This window comes from Panthera uncia, assembly GCF_023721935.1.
Source record: "Panthera uncia isolate 11264 chromosome B2 unlocalized genomic scaffold, Puncia_PCG_1.0 HiC_scaffold_24, whole genome shotgun sequence".
NCBI lineage: Eukaryota > Metazoa > Chordata > Mammalia > Carnivora > Felidae > Panthera > Panthera uncia.
In genome coordinates, this window is record NW_026057580.1 from 111,689,956 (window position 1) to 111,705,492 (window position 15,537).

Here is a 15,537-nt window from a genome sequence, read left to right on the forward strand (position 1 = left end):
TCCTGACTCTGTGCCTCTGTTTGCTCACCTGTGTATAGATGGTAGGTGATTACAGAACCTGGTTCCCAGGTCATTATGAGGCTGGGTTGAGAAATGCTAATAAAACAGCACAGTGGTAAATGCTCTCTCAGCACAAGCTGCTGTTCCCTGTAACGAGGCAGAGCTCCCACAGGAGGCGGTGCGGCGCACGTTTGGGCAACATTTCACTGAGACACACCCGGACAGTGCACACATTGTAAGTTACCGGCAGCCGGTGAACCCTCACGCGTTGAGCAGGACTTTGCAGCCAGACCCCACACGGTGGCCGTGCTCACAGCGCCCGCGAGGCTCCCTGTGACCCTTCCAGGCTCCTCTGTACCCTCGGTCCCCAGTTCCGAGCTTCTGTCAGTAAAATCTCCCACGCCGGGGTCTTTTGTGTCTTTCTTACGTTCCGTACTCTTGGTGTGGAGTGTTTTTCAACAGCGTGGACTTAAACCCAGATCTGGACCCCAATTCTGCCATTCACTGCCACGTGACCTCGGGTAAACTTCTTGACATCTGAGCACGAGAGGTAGTATGTCCTTAGTGGGAATAATAGGACATGAAATTGTAATTAGGGAGTGTGCACTGAGCACCTAGTCTGTCACTGACGCATAATTAAACTAAGTTCAGTAGACTTTAGCTCTTTGTGTGTGCTAGGCTAGTAGTCCCTTGGTGAGATCGAGTTCCATCTCCTCATACTGACTGTCATTCTGCATTTAACCTTTCAGAATACCCACCCCATATTTTCTCTAAGTTGGGAGTGTGTGGTTAGTTTCCTGTGGAACACAGAGGCCGCCTGTCCCATCCAAATCATGACGGACACAAAACAGGTATGCGTGCTGTCCCGGGTTGTCTCGCTGCGCTGCTCCTGGATATGCCCACCCCGGTGCCCCCGCTCTGCGCCCACCCCTTCCCTCGCGCTTCCAAACCTGTTCCTGGCTTCTCCATTTCCCGCGCCTTGGCATCAGGCACCTGGGCGTCCCCCCGCATTGCTCTCCCCGAGACCCCGGCTCGCAGATGCTGGGCTGAGAACCAGACCCTGGGCTTTACTCCCCGATTACTATAGATTCCTTCCTTTTTCTCCATTGCCCTGTCCCTTCTGTGTTGTGGTGGCACCCTAGCAGGCTCTGGGGATTCTCCATCACCGTAGAGATGTGGGGGGTTGTCAGTTGTCACTGCAGCACCTAAAACGTTCCAGTGCCCCGTCATCTGCGGGATCTGGCCTGTCTGTTTCAATGTGATGCTCACGGTTTTCAAGCTCCGATCCCGGCCCTGTTACTGCCGTTGCTTCTGCGTGCCTATTGCCGTTGTGGCTTATCCTGCTCTTTGGCCTTGGCCTGTGTTCTTGCCCTCGGGTGCACCCCCCCCCCCCCCCCCCCCCCCGCACAGAGCAGAGCCGTGAGCTGGTGACCTGTCGTTTTCACGGCGCTGGCTGTGTTCCTTGTGCTCAGACTTCCTCCTTTCCCTCCCCTTCTAAAAGCTCTGCTTTCACAGTAGAGCCCAGGCCCACCTAAACGAAGGTTCCCACAGGGTCCTGGGCCTGTGGTGCCGGGGAAGGGTAGGGATGGTGGGATGCCGCCCTGCGTCCTCGGTCATGCTCTCTGGGGTTGGGACCGCTGATGCTTCCCCTGAACTGGCAGACTGTGCAGAAGAAAGACGTGGGGGGAGGGTACGGTTTATGACGTCTCCTAGAGGAGAAGGGATGGCGAGGTACCTCATCGTGCCTCCCGTTATCATGGTCTTTAAGTGAATGCCTGAAATAGAAAAAGGAACATTTAAACCAACTTCCTAAAGTTTTTCTTTTTCTTGTTTTAAATTATTTATGGGTTACGTATGGTTTCTAACAACTTTTCCCTCGAGGGTCAGCGGTGGTCTCCTTATTTAGGTAAATATCGTAGCCTTGAGAGCTTTCAGGTAAGTTTAATATTTGTCAGCCTGGTATCACACCTGGGCAGACCGCAGGGGCCGTATCTGAAGGGGCTGGTGCGGAGGGATGCATGGGGCTGCTTTTCTGACAGGGGTTTCAGGTCAGTGGAGAAGCACATGTTTTGTGAGGTCCATACACGCAGGTTTGCGAGGACGCTCTGTATTGGCCGTGTTCTCGTGGGATTGGTTTGAATGTATCTCTTCCCCTGTTGTTTCTGCAGGCCTGTTCTATAAGGGACCCGAACAGTGGGTTTGTGTTTGATCTTAACCCATTGAACGATACCAAAGGATACACGATCTCAGGCATTGGAAAGACTTTTGTGGTAAGAGTTACATGATGAATTTCTAGTTTGCTTTGAAACAAGGAGAATGTGCGTGTAAGTCATTTGCCTCTGGTGCGTGCTGGTGGCAGGTGTCTTTAGGAACGGTCCAGGGCACTGTGATGGCAGCCGTTACCCAGGAAGAGGTGAAAGAATCCAGATTTGAGGGGAGAGGGAGGTAAAACTTCCACTCACTGCTGTAGTGCAGACATGAGGGTGACATTTTTCAGAAAAGAAATTCTTAATCTGTTGCTGTGTGTCTAGAGCAGTGGTCCTGGGCCAGCAGCATTGGCGTCACCCCGGAATTTGTTAGAAATATAAATTCTTGTGGGGTGGGTTCGTCAGTTTCTTTTAACCAACTGCCAGGTGATTCTGATGCCCACTGGAGTCTGAGAACCACCAGTCAGGAGGAAATGGTACTTACATTACCCTATAAAAGGGAAACAACCTGGGGTGGCTGTGTTCTGGATTCTTCTGAGAGCACTTCCTTCAGTGATAGTCCTGATATTCTGTCCGGAGCAGCAAGGTGGAAAACCCCCACGTAATGCTGTTCTGTTATGAACTAAGCATTGCTGGAAAGAAAGAACACACGCATATGTGTATATATATGCACGCATATATGTGTACGTATGTGCGTATATACACGTATATATATGTTAGCTTGTGTATATGTATATGTGTACATAGATATATTTGTTTAAGTTTTTGCAGCACAGCCACATGGGAAGGAGAGAATACCCTTTGAGAACAGGAAGTTGGGATAAGAATGTCTTACGTGAATTTGACACAAGAGGGGAATTTGTCGGTGTAGAAGAGCATACAGCTTGTCCCACAGGCTGGGGGGATACCCGAACAGGGTTTGTCCCTCAGCAGTACTTTGGCTGGTCATCTACCCACCTGCAGTCCCCACACTGCTGCTACAGAGTTCAGTTTATAATAGGTTTATAATAGGTGTGAGTATATGTGGCCACCTGTAAGTGTGAGAAGCAGACAAGAACGTTGTCGACCCACATAGAGGACATGCTGGAAGATAGTAACCCTTATAAAGAACACACTAGAAGCAGCCCAGAGAGCCTCTGCCTTGTGTGCGCTAGCAGGGGCATTGGGTGGTGCCAGCTGTGTCTGGGCTCCTGGGTGCCACCAGGAGAACCATCTGCTTAGGCCAGCGCCACCCACCAGCCGACTGCCCGGCTTTGTCCCCTTGCCACCCGGTCCTCCCGGGCTCGGTGGCCCCCGGATATGCCCAGCGGCCTCCCCACGCTGCTGAAGCTGCCGACATCTCCGAGGGTGCCTGAACACCCCCGATCAGAGGGGCCTACAGATGCAGGCCCGCAGGACAGCCGGTGCCCACAGCCTGGCAGAGCAAGCCCAAGCTTCTCTCAGCTCTGTGGTTCACTTGCAGGCAAGTCCACGGAAAAGAAAGGGAACCTACATCCAAATTTCGTTAACCACGGCCTCCCGCACATGGCCCGCACGGCTGCTGAGCACCTGCGTTGGCTGTAGTCCCGATGGGCCGTTTCCCGAGTAGGAGGCTTTGGTCTTTTAAGAAAAGCTGACCTTGATTTTGTACACGTTGTCCGTGAACACTTAACAGATGTAGAGAAGTCTTTCCTTTCTGCGTCTTTGTACCACAGAACATATTTAGCTTCATTTGCGTGATAGAATGATACCGGTGTCTTTAAGAAGTACAGGGGATGTTTGCTCCTGGTTCCTTGTAACTGACATTTCAACTATACACAGTTTCTCTAATACTGAAAATGGTGTCATAGTCTGCTCTACGTACATGTTCCCTCTTGTAGATGGGGCATTGTTCTATGCAATGCATCTTTGGCATTTAGAGATACGGGGCTGTGTAAATAAATATGTGATTATTATTCCCTAGAAGCAATTTATGCGTGTTGCCATTTGGATTTTGAATTTTGCATTTTGCATTGTGTACTAACTTCTGGATTTAAGTGCCCAAACGTGTAAATTGGTAACTTGAATAGTAACTAGTTAGCCTCTCAGGGTTTGAGTTGCTCGGGCTCTTGTTTGTGCTGAGTTACATGGCCTATGTTAAGGCGTGTGGCTCTTGCTGTCCGGCCTGCAGTTCAACGTGTGTGGCACAATGCCAGCCTGTGGCACCTTCGATGGAAAACCAGCCTCTGGCTGTGAGGCGGAAACCGAGACAAAAGACCTGAAGAATCTGAAGCCAGAAAGGCAGGTTGGACTCGAGAAAACCCTCCAGCTGTCCACCGAGGGCTTTATAACTCTGACCTACAAGGGGCCTCTTTACCCTTCCACAGGTGAGCTCAGAACCAGGTTATTTTTGCCACTAACGCGTGTCCTGGTGGCTCTGTGCGTGTCTGTGAACCTCCTGAGCGTGTAGGGTACGCGACCATGCAGCCCTCCCCTGCCCTCCAGCCTCTGGGCCATGGCATCGCCAACACGAGTCCTCTGTGCTCTGCCAGGCCCCTCGCGTGTGATCCTGTTAAGTGTCTGGACCACACTGTTGACGGTCCCTGTGCCTGTCCTTCCCCCAGGCTCCTAACGTTAGGCCCCTTGGTGGTTCTGGGATGTAAAGCTGCGTGACCTCAGGCTTGTCGTGTAGCCTCTTTGCTTCGGTCTCCTCCTGTCTCAGATGGGGATGATGACATTACCTGCCACTCTGTGGATGGCTGCAGGAGATGACGTGCTGGTGGCTGTGGGGTCTTCACCCATTGCGGCCGCTGGGCCTGCACGCTTCCTCGGTCCCCCTCGCTGGAGGAGCCCTTTGGTGGTCGTCCTGTTTTTGCCCTCGCCCGCCCTCCACCCCCGAGCGCTCTGTTCAACAGAGTGATGGTTCAAGTGTTTAGATCGTGCCATTCCCAGCCACGTGCACCCGGACTAGAGGCCAGTGCTGTCACAGAGGCTGTGGGACGGGATCCCCACTTCTTGCTCAGTCCTGCCGACCTCCTGCTTCTGAAACCATTGAGACTCCCTCCCACCCACCCTCCCCTCCTGAGCTTCTGTCTCTGCTCTTGCCCCTGCCCAAGGTGCTCCCCCCTTAAGATGGCCCTGGGGTCCCTTTCTTCACCTTCTTCGTGCATCAGCTCAGGTGTCCCTTTCCCAGTGAGGCCAGCCCCCTCCTTAAAACCCCCACCACCTGGGGGTCTCTCATGTCTGGGCCTGCTGCATTTTCCTTCCATCAGCTTCCCGCCGTCTGGCAAGCCCTAGACTGCATTCCACGTGCTTCGTGTTGGGGCCGCCGGGCTGGAGTGTAAGCTCCTGGGAGGGCAGGGATCGCTTCTGGTTCTTTCACTCCTGCGTGTGGTAGGAACTTAGCGAGTGGTGGTGAATAAGCCGGTGATGTTAGCTAGCGTTGGGGTTGAGGAAAGGATGTTGCATGTGCATATTTTCTAGAATATGAGACCGCAGGACTGTCAGGCTCACTCTGTAAACCCGTCGTCGTGTGGGTCACTGTGGCAGTGAACACGGCCATTCTGTAGTTGACATCAGCCCCCTTGAGACAGACCCAGTGCTGTGATGTCATCGTTTTAGAGGGTGGCTGTGAGGTTTGTTCCCAGTGGGGGCATTGTCCCGTTGCTCTGTTTCTTAAAACCTGGCCTCCCTTGTTCCCCAGGGACTGCTGATGCTTTTATCATCCGCTTTGTTTGCAACGATGATGCCTACCCAGGAATCCCCAAGTTCCTGCATCAGGACATTGACTCTGGCCGGGGAATCCGAGATACTTTCTTTGAGTTTGAGACCGCACTGGCCTGCGTCCCTTCTCCAGTGGATTGCCAGGTCACGGGTAAGGCCGAGAGGACCAGGATCAAGGGTGTGTGTATGTGTGCGTAAGTGTAATCACGTGTGCGTGTGTGGTGTGTTTTATAGGCAGCATGTTTGTGTTCTGTGCTTCTTTGATACCCACACTTGTGGTGTTTCTCTGAAAGAGAATCTGGGTATGTAATTAAGAGTTTTAAGCTACGTTTTGTAATCAGAAGCTGCTCATGAACAGAAGAAAACGCAGGGGAAGAAAGTAAAATACATTCAGAGCTTCTTGCTTGAGGACCTAAAAGGCATTAAAGCTCTGTGAGCTGAGCAGTGTCCCCAGGACGCCTCGTGCTCTGCGGGGTCCCTGCACCTCCACGTCAGTGGTACTTTGTTGTGAACGGCAGTTCCGAGGGCCAGAGCCAGTGTATGTGTGTAGGAAAAGCCTCGTAGCTTCCTGGGGCCCTTCTGATTCCTGAGTAACGACGTCAAGTTCGTGCATCATCAGTCTTCAGCCAGGGTGTGTGCCCGTGTGCTAACGCTGGCAAGAGAGGAGGGGGTAGCTCGTGTGTTTCCGTGTATTTCAGACCTCGCTGGAAACGAGTACGATCTAAGCGGCTTAAGCCAAGTCAGGAAGCCCTGGGCGGCTGTAGACACCTCCGCGGATGGAAGAAAGAGAACTTTCTATTTGAGCGTTTGCACTCCCCTCCCTTATATTCCCGAATGTCATGGTGAGTAGTGAGCATTTGACTCGAGTCGCATCTGCCTTCCTGCTGTCCCCCGCCCCAGACGGACGAACTCCCGGCTCTTTCAGGCAGCGCAGTGGGGTCTTGCCTGGTATCAGAAGACAACAGCCAGAACCTGGGCGTGGTACAGATCAGCCCTCAGGCCGCAGCCAACGGGTCTCTGAGTATCGTCTACGTCAATGGCGACAGGTGTGGGAACCAGCGCTTCTCGACCAGGATAATGTTCGAGTGTGCGCAGACGTCGGTGCGTGAGCTCGTCAGGGAGGACTGGGCCTGCTTGTCAGTGGCTCCGTTTCCTGTTTCCCTTCAGCCTCTGAACCTTCTCTCTGATTTCACCCTTGGCTGTGTTTTCATGGGTTGTAGGCCTTCGGTAGCATTTGACTAGAACGTACTGTTTTTCTCCGGGTCTTAACACGTTTAATAAGGCTCATGTATTTTTCTCATGGAGATTGAAGGTTGGATATTAATTGTGGCTATCTTTGGCTTAAAAAAAAGATAAAAACAGAAGTTGTTGGTTTCTGTTATAGGGATCACCAACATTTCAGCTTCTGGATGATTGTGAGTACGTGTTCATCTGGAGAACGGTGGAAGCCTGTCCTGTCGTCAGAGTGGAAGGTAAGACCTGGGGCCCGGCTCACTGATGCTGCAAAGGGATGAAGGGGCAGACATTCCAGCCAGCATCTGGGTACAAAACCCCGTAGTGATGGCCACACGCCCGGTCGTGAGATGCTTGTTAGTAGATGGATAATTTCTTATCCTAGAGTTTTTTGCTCCGCTGCCTTGCCAGCTTTACCAGGGACATCTTCCCTGACCTACTCGGAGTGACGGCTTATTGGCTTCTCACCTGTGAGAACCGTAACTTGAGGTTTTGTGTGGTTAAGTGGACCTTCACCCTGTGACCCAGGCTTTTCTAGAACGCTGTTTGACAGGCAGTTTGCGTAATGTTACAAGCACGAGGGGATGATGTGGAAATGGCGTCTAATGCTTATTGTAAGACCGTATTCACGTGATTGAAAACTGTAAGAGTTTTTGCCCGAGAGAGTGAGTGTGTGTGCAACTGGAACGGTCCTTCGCTTCCCGTGTGTTCTTGGAGGAGACAACTGCGAGGTGAAGGACCCGAGACATGGCAACTTGTACGACCTGAAGCCTCTGGCCGTCAGTGACACGGTCGTGAGTGCTGGGGAGTACACCTATTATTTCCGGGTCTGTGGAAAGCTGTCCTCAGACGTCTGCTCTACGGATGACAAGTCCAAGGTGATCTCATCGTGTCAGGAAAAGCGGGGAGCCCTGGGATTTCACAAAGTGGCAGGTACCGTGGGTTTTTCTTACGCTTTTGTGCAAGAACGGAATCGCGTATTAAGGTTCATGCTGAAGGTTTCTTCTTTCCAGAGTAGGAAGAAAGCTGCCTTTGGGTGAAATACTCACGTTTCTGATTTCACTTGATTTTCTTAAGCAGAATGCATCGTGACACATGTGGCTAGAACTTATTTTGTTCTTACTTAGCAATTCCAGCTGTCGATTCTTTATTGCAACCCAGGGGCACGCTGAAGTAGCCAGTACTTTCTAGAATCAAGTTAGCGGAGATGCGTTTAGTATAGGGTGTGGCTATAACTTACAGGGTAGGCCGTTGGTCATGATGCCGTCTCAGCAGCTGGGCAGGTAATACTAGTTTGAGAACTTTTAAATAGGAGTAGCTGGGGCGCCTGGGTGGCTCAGTCGGTTGAATGTCCGACTTCAGATCATGGTGTCACTTGTGAGTTCGAGCCCCACATAGGGCTCTGTTCTGTCAGCCTCTTCATATCCTCTGTCACCCCCTCTCTGCCCCTCCTCTGCTTACACGCTTGCTCTTTCTCAAATCATAAAAAAAAAAAAAAAAAAAAGAAGAAGAAGTATGCGACGTGGTGGTGAGTGCGTGGGCAGCCCCTAGGGCCATCCTCTTAGTGATGAGAGCCTGTGCTGCTTGTGCCCACCATGAGACCAGAACACTGTAACCGTGGACAAGAGGAGGCCGGGTTTTATTCCTCCTGCGGGGCAGTGGGGCAGGGAGTAGGCTCCGGTGCTGGGAGGCCAGACACACGTGCTCTTGTGGCGATTTCTTTGGGGGACGTGACGTGGCCGGGAGACTTTGGGCCCCGAACCTTGTTTTAATCTGGTCATTTCCGAACAGGCCTCCTCACTCAGAAGCTGACTTATGAGAACGGCTTGTTGAAAATGAACTACACCGGGGGGGACACTTGCCACAAGGTGTACCAGCGCTCCACAACCATCTTCTTCTACTGCGACCGTAGCACGGAGAGGGTGAGTGTGGTCACGGCCCACGGGCGTGGCTGCCCCGCTCTTCGAGAGATGCCTCCGCTCCGGCGTTTCAGAGGCCCCTGGTCAGCTGACCGCAAATGCAGTAGTTACGGAAGATGGGTCGAGACCTTGATCAGCGTGTATGCATTTTAACGGACATCACCTCCTTTACTGTTTCCATTCTGAAGATTCAAAGTGTGATAAACTGCGTGAAGTGTCCCACGTGACATATATGTCGCTCTTCCCATTTCCAGCCGGTATTTCTCAGGGAGACCTCGGATTGCTCCTACGTGTTCGAGTGGCGAACGCAGTATGCCTGCGCACCTTTTGACGTGACCGAGTGTTCATTCAAGTAAGTCTGCGCGTCTCTTGACTCCTTTGGACAGGCTGGTGAACTGCGCGCAGTTTTAACAGTTCACGGTCAGGGGACAGGGTGTTGGCTTAGGTGGTTTCTCCAAGCCTTCATTTCTTCATATTCGAACAAGTACTTGGATCAGGTTAACTCCTGAACTCTTCACAGCTTTGGGTTTCGGTGATTATTTTGTGCTAAGATGCGTACAGGGAAGTGATTGCGAACTGGAACAGAAGAAAAACCTTGCGCGATTCATGGTGTGAGTGGAGTAGAGTGAGCGGGACGTCACCTGGCCTGTGCTCCACCCTGGCACGCTGCTTGTGTGGCGGGGAGAAGGCGTGGAGAGGACAAGGGCGGAGGTGCAGAGGCCGGGGCGTTGGAGACAGTCGGGGGTGCCCAGACAGCAGGTTCTCAGGGGCTGTCAGGGGCTCTTTTGATCTCTGTCGCCTGTGGCTCCTGGGACTGGGTGACTGGCAGCTCCTGAGGTGAAGTAGAGGCCTCTACTGTGTGTGCATTTCAGTGGTTGCCCTTGGAACTATTGCAAAATAGGCATCTCGTGTCCCGTCCCTGGAGGTTTCATCTGTGGTTCTCAACGGTTGGGGGACGTGCTGTCACTTCTGCTCTGTGATGATCCACCTGAAGAGGGTCACACACTTACAGCATCCAGCCCTAGGGGAAAGTGTAGTCATTTCCATGTTTTCCTTCCCTGTTTTGCTGTGTTCTCTCATTTTGTCTGGGTAAAGTGACAACTTTTTAAGTTTTAGTAATGTGGGAAAGCATACATTCAGTAATATGTGTTTAGCGACTTTGAATCAGAATTTGTTTTGTAATGTTACCTTTTCCAGCTAATGTTTCTTAAGCATTTTCACATGAAACAAATGCATTCCTCATTTCTAATGGGCACGAACTATCCTTCTGATAGGACTAATTCATTCAACTATTCTCTTTGTGTCACCGGAGACTGTTTTCTGCTTTCTGAGATTTGTGTACAGAGAGTCTTATTTTTGTGCATGAAACCTTTCCCACCAAATATATTTATGCTCAGTTTTTACTTTTATTATTTTTTTTGTTTATTTCGAAAGAGCAACAGTGCATGAGCGTGGGAGGGGCAGAGAGAGGGGGGGAGAGAGAGAATCCCAGGCAGGCTCTGTGTTGTTAGTGCAGAGCCCAACGCGGGGCTTGGTCCCACGCACCGTGAGATCGTGGCCTGAGCTGAAACCAAGAGCCAGACGCTCAACCAGCTGAGCCACCCAGCTGCCCCAATGCACAATTTTTAAGAGAATTAATGAAATCAAAGGAAAACGGAATCACCGGTTAAAATGGAAGTTTATACGTGCATATTGTAATGAATTTATAGGAGCACAAACATGTAAAAGGAGGTCACCTTGTCAATAAGGTTTTCTCTGACCGTGCCATCTAAAACCTCAGCCTTTCTCTGCCACCGGCCCCAAACCTCACATCGCCCTTCCCTGCCTCATTTTTCTCTTTGGCTTTAATTGCCATCTGATATACTGTGTACTTAAAAAAATTTTTTTTTTAATTCTATTTATCGTGTTTTCCTTCTACTGGTAATTTCTGTGTCATAAGACAGGTGGTTTTCATCCATTTTGCTCAGTACAGTACCCTCAGTTTTAGCACCTGTCTTTTGAACGAATGAATGAATGCTTCCATTCTCTTATCTCCTGAGTCCTCGTCAAGTGCCATCTGTGACCGCGTCTCTGTCTTCACCCAGACCTGGTGTGTCCCAGGGACAGAGCGTGTGTCTTGCTCACCATTAACACTGCACCGGTGTGGGGCTGGCCCTCAGTAACAGTTCTATTTGGGATTTGTGTAGTAAGTAAACGTTCAGCCCGAGAAGTGTCGACACCAGTTCATTTTTATTTCAGTGGCCGTTGGTCTCCTTGGGGTCCAACAGCAGGTAGCTGGCCCCGAGGGAGCTCTGAGTGGCCTGCTCTTTGCTCTTGTCCTCTCACTGGCTTGAGCGTGGGGAGCACTTCTCAGGCTTGATCTCTGCCCTTTTCTGGGTGAATACAGACTTTTGCTGAACGAGGTGGTGGGAGAGGTCCAGTGTGAAGTTCTGTCCCGGGTGAGATCGGAGTCCTGGGACGTCAGCCACAGACTGCACCTTGAATCCTTGGTCGTTTCCAGACCGAGTGCTCAGTGCGCACCCTGAATACACGTGAGCCTAATGGCAGCGCTCTCTTCCCTCCAGAGACAGGGCTGGCAACAGCTTCGACCTCTCGTCGCTGGCAAGGTACAGTGACAACTGGGAAGCCGTCACGAGGACAGGGGCCACTGAGCACTACCTCATCAACGTTTGCAAGTCTCTGTCTCCCCAGGCTGGCTCGGGTGAGAGAGGACTCTTGGTGGGCTGTTGGCCTGTGGTCAGTTTGGGGGAAGATCAAGTGGGAGCAGGATTCTTTGAAAGTGCATCCCCCTTGACATCACGCGAGTGCTTTGGCCATGGGGCGGCAGGAGGAATTATTTAAGGGCTAATGACTGATCCCTGGGGTGGTCCAGGATAAATCAGCATTGGAGACTCTGCTAGGAACACTGATCGTGAAGGGTTAGAGGTAGGTGGAGATGGTCATGGTGGCGGGTATTTCCTAGCAGGGTAGGAGACACAGGGTGTGAAACAGAGATCGGTGTGTGCTTTCTGTGTTTCTTGAGAGGAATGTGGGTGGGTGGTCCTTACATCTAAGGCCATGGGTCCCCTTCTCACTTTGTGTGGCTCCCAGTCCAGGAAGTGGGACTAGTTCTTTACCTGGGCGGATGGCACAGACATTTTGGGGACCGGGAAATTGGCAGAGTTCTTGGTAACTCTTAAAGATGGTATATGAGTGCCGGCTGTCAAAAATGTTCTGTTGGCTTCATGTAGGTAGTTCAGCTGCATCATATTTGGGGTTCAGAAATAATTTAGTCTGTTGAACCTTGGAATCTCCTTGCACCCCATGCCTCCCCCATTCCATCTATGGTAAAACAGCATTCAACCGAGAAGTCCTGTGATATCACTGTCGTGTCACTTACGTGAAAGAGAAAGAGCTATTCTGGAGTCACCGTTAGCATCAAATACGTGGCGTGTCTGACATTACCTGCCTGATAAATTCTAGACGGGAGAATCACGGGAGGTAACTCTTACCTGTGTCTTGTCTCACAGAGCCATGCCCTCCGGAAGCGGCCGTGTGTCTCCTGGGCAGCTCCAAGCCCGTGAACCTCGGCCAGGTGAGGGACGGGCCGCAGTGGAAAGACGGCAGCACCATCCTGAAGTACGTTGATGGGGACTTGTGTCCAGACCAGATTCGGAAAAAGTCGACCACCATCCGATTCACCTGCAGTGAGAGCCAAGTCGTAAGTGACATGGCTTTCTCAGTCCCTGGTGCTCTGCGGGCAGCGTGAATCCAAGGGCCAGTGAGACTGTCTTGTTGCCCTTGGGACGTGAGCAGAGGGGCCCAGGCTGCCCCCGCACGACAGTGGGTGCCGGCAGCCCTGCCCCAGCCCTGCGGCTCGTGGGGCACCTCTCTTCTCTGGCTTCTGGCATGCCTGACCTGGCATTTCTAGTTTCAGAGTTAGTTGGTTCTGTTTAAAGTGTGGTTTCCCCGAAGGTCCCCCAAAAGCTGTGGAGAAAACTAGTATTTGAGAGCCCGCCGTCTGTCTTCACGGACGTGGCTCGGGAGAAGCAGAAGGTTGGACAAAACTCTGTTCAGGGCAGCTCGCCCGCTTCCTGCCTGTGCAACTTGCTTGATTACTTAACCATCCTAAGCTGTTTACCCATTAATAACGTGAGCTATTCCCATCTTGCCAAACCGAAGCGAGCTGGAGGAGGTAAGAGGGTGCCACGCATCGTTGCCGGGGTGCGGTAGGGGCACGGCAGAGGGGGGCCGGCCTCGTTTCTGCCGACCGTGCCCGTCTCCGATGGGCTGCTATGTGTAGGTAAGCAGGTGTGGGCTGAATGAACGGTTTCTCGGGACTGTTTCTCGCCACGGGAACGTCTCCACACGTGAGATTAAGATGAAGCCCCGTGTGCTGCTGTGTGAGACTAGGGTTGTAGCCAGTTTAGGAATAAGGACAGGCGGGACCAGCACACTCCGTGTTAGGACGGGGCGCCCGCTCTCTCCAGCTGTTTGGCCGGCAGCGATAGGAGCCGCCCAGGGAGCCCCAGGAGCCAGAGGTCGGCCCTCTTAAGGGAGCAGCAGCCGAGGCTTCCTCCTCAGGAAACTAGACACGTGAGCCACCGGGGCTGGACCCCCGGGCCCCGATAGATATTCTCAGCTCCGTAACCGGGCAGAGGCTCGGGGCAGAGAAGAGAGCTGATGGACGCGGGGTGGGGACGCGGGGGTGGCCCGCGAGGGGCTGTGCACGCGGTTGCCCAGGCCGTGCCCCGTGCTGCACGTGGGCTGTGGCCAGGCGGCAGAAGCGTTGGGATGCGCGGCGGGTGGGTAGAATAAGTGGCTCGTTCTTTGGCTTTTTCGCCTCCAGTAGCAGATTTTGAGGTCCTTTGCTTTTCACGATGTTATCAGCTATTTACTCTTTCCTGATGCACCGGAGCCCTGCGGGCCCCCTCGCCCGCCGAGGCCTCCGCCCTCCTTTCCAGCCCGAGCTGTGGGGAAGTGTCCGTGGGCGCCCTAGCGGATTTCCAGCCCTGGGTCCGTCTCACCTGTTCTGCACGTGTTAAGCCCCCGGCGAAACACCAGGAACGGGTCTCCACCCTTGGCTTCCCGAAATGTGCCCTCACCCCACGCAGACGCTGCCGCGCGTCCTGCGTGGTGCTGCGGAGAAGCTGCTGCTTGGCGTAGGTTGACGTCCTGTAGAAAACCTGCCCTGTTGGCAGCGCTCTGTCCTTTGCTCGCAGAACTCCAGGCCCATGTTCATCAGCGCGGTGGAGGACTGTGAGTACACCTTCTCCTGGCCCACAGCCGCCGCCTGTCCTGTGAGGAGCAATGTGCACGACAACTGCCAGGTCACCAACCCTGCCACAGGTGAGGGACGCCGCCCGTCGGCCACCCGCCCCCACAGGGAGGGACGCCGCCCGTCGGTCACCTGCCTCCACAGGGAGGGACGCCGCCAGTCACCAACCCCCCCCCACAGGGAGGGATGCTGACAGTCACCCACCCCCACAATGAGGGACACTGCCAGTCACCAGTGCCCCGTAGTGAGGGACCCAACCTGAAGCCAGGGAGCCAGACAGCCTTGGGCAGCCGCATTCTGTCGTGTGCGTACCCGTTGGCGTCTGGGTCTCCCCCCCTTGGGTCTACTCAGAGCTCTCCTTCGGTGAGGAGATCAGCCCCTCTCCCTGAGAGCCGTGCTGCGGTCCGTGACTCCTGTTTCCCAGGGTGCCAGTCACACCAGCTGTAGGCTTGCGGATTTGTCAGAGTCAGTCTCCTTGTTAACCTTCCAGTGGTAACGTGGGGACAGCTAGGAGACCTTGACTGAATGTCCGTGCCTGGGCCCCAGAGAGGTGTGGGTTCATTGGCAGCGGGAGGGGTGCCATCAGGTCCCCCCGCATCCCACCACAACCCTACTGGCTGCTGTGGCCCAGCCCGGGGGGAGGAGGGGGAGGCTGTGGAGCCGCTGTCTTCCGGGTCAAGAGGAGCCATCCCATAAACTTGGGGACTGCAGCCTCATGATCTAGCCTAGCTGGCCAGGGGCACTTTTAGGGCCACGTCTGTGATTGAGGAGGGGGGCGGAGGGGACTCCTGGAGAGACGTCAGAAGCCCCGATGGCCACCGTGATGTGTGTGTGAGGATGCTGGCAGCGGGCCTCCTGAGTCCACGCGACCTGGCGTCACTGCGTCCGTCCCCTCTCTCCCTCGTAGGACATCTGTTTGACCTGAGCTCTTTAAGTGGCAAATCCGGGTACACGGCCGCATACAGCGAGAAGGGGCTCGTGTACATCAGCGTGTGCGGGGAGAACGAGAACTGCTCTCCTGGCGTGGGTAAGTGCCGCGGCCTCCCGCTGTGGCCCGGCTGTCCCTGCCCGGAGGTTGTCCCGACCTCTGCACTCCTGTGCCGGAAGAGAGGAGTAGATCCGAAGGTCGATCACCTTCTCTGCCGTAACAGTCCGCTCACGTGGGGGAAACGCGTGGCCACGTGAAGAGACGTGACACCTGTCGAAACCACATTGGACGCTCAGAATTCTGAGCGTTAGC

General features: G+C 53.4%; 1 protein-coding gene across 1 annotated transcript in view; it reads left to right on the top strand.

Annotated features, from left to right (window-relative positions):
* Positions 1–15,537, top strand: part of IGF2R (insulin like growth factor 2 receptor) — a 102,951-nt gene that overhangs the window by 64,624 nt on the left and 22,790 nt on the right. Inside the window, exons 20-33 of the mRNA XM_049654536.1 lie at positions 750–851; positions 2,169–2,270; positions 4,357–4,552; positions 5,869–6,039; positions 6,587–6,730; positions 6,814–6,989; positions 7,273–7,360; positions 7,839–8,054; positions 8,913–9,043; positions 9,295–9,392; positions 11,605–11,741; positions 12,550–12,740; positions 14,242–14,368; positions 15,205–15,324. Of these exons, the coding sequence (XP_049510493.1) occupies positions 750–851; positions 2,169–2,270; positions 4,357–4,552; positions 5,869–6,039; positions 6,587–6,730; positions 6,814–6,989; positions 7,273–7,360; positions 7,839–8,054; positions 8,913–9,043; positions 9,295–9,392; positions 11,605–11,741; positions 12,550–12,740; positions 14,242–14,368; positions 15,205–15,324 (1,999 nt within the window). The remainder of the gene's footprint in view (positions 1–749; positions 852–2,168; positions 2,271–4,356; positions 4,553–5,868; positions 6,040–6,586; positions 6,731–6,813; positions 6,990–7,272; positions 7,361–7,838; positions 8,055–8,912; positions 9,044–9,294; positions 9,393–11,604; positions 11,742–12,549; positions 12,741–14,241; positions 14,369–15,204; positions 15,325–15,537) is intronic.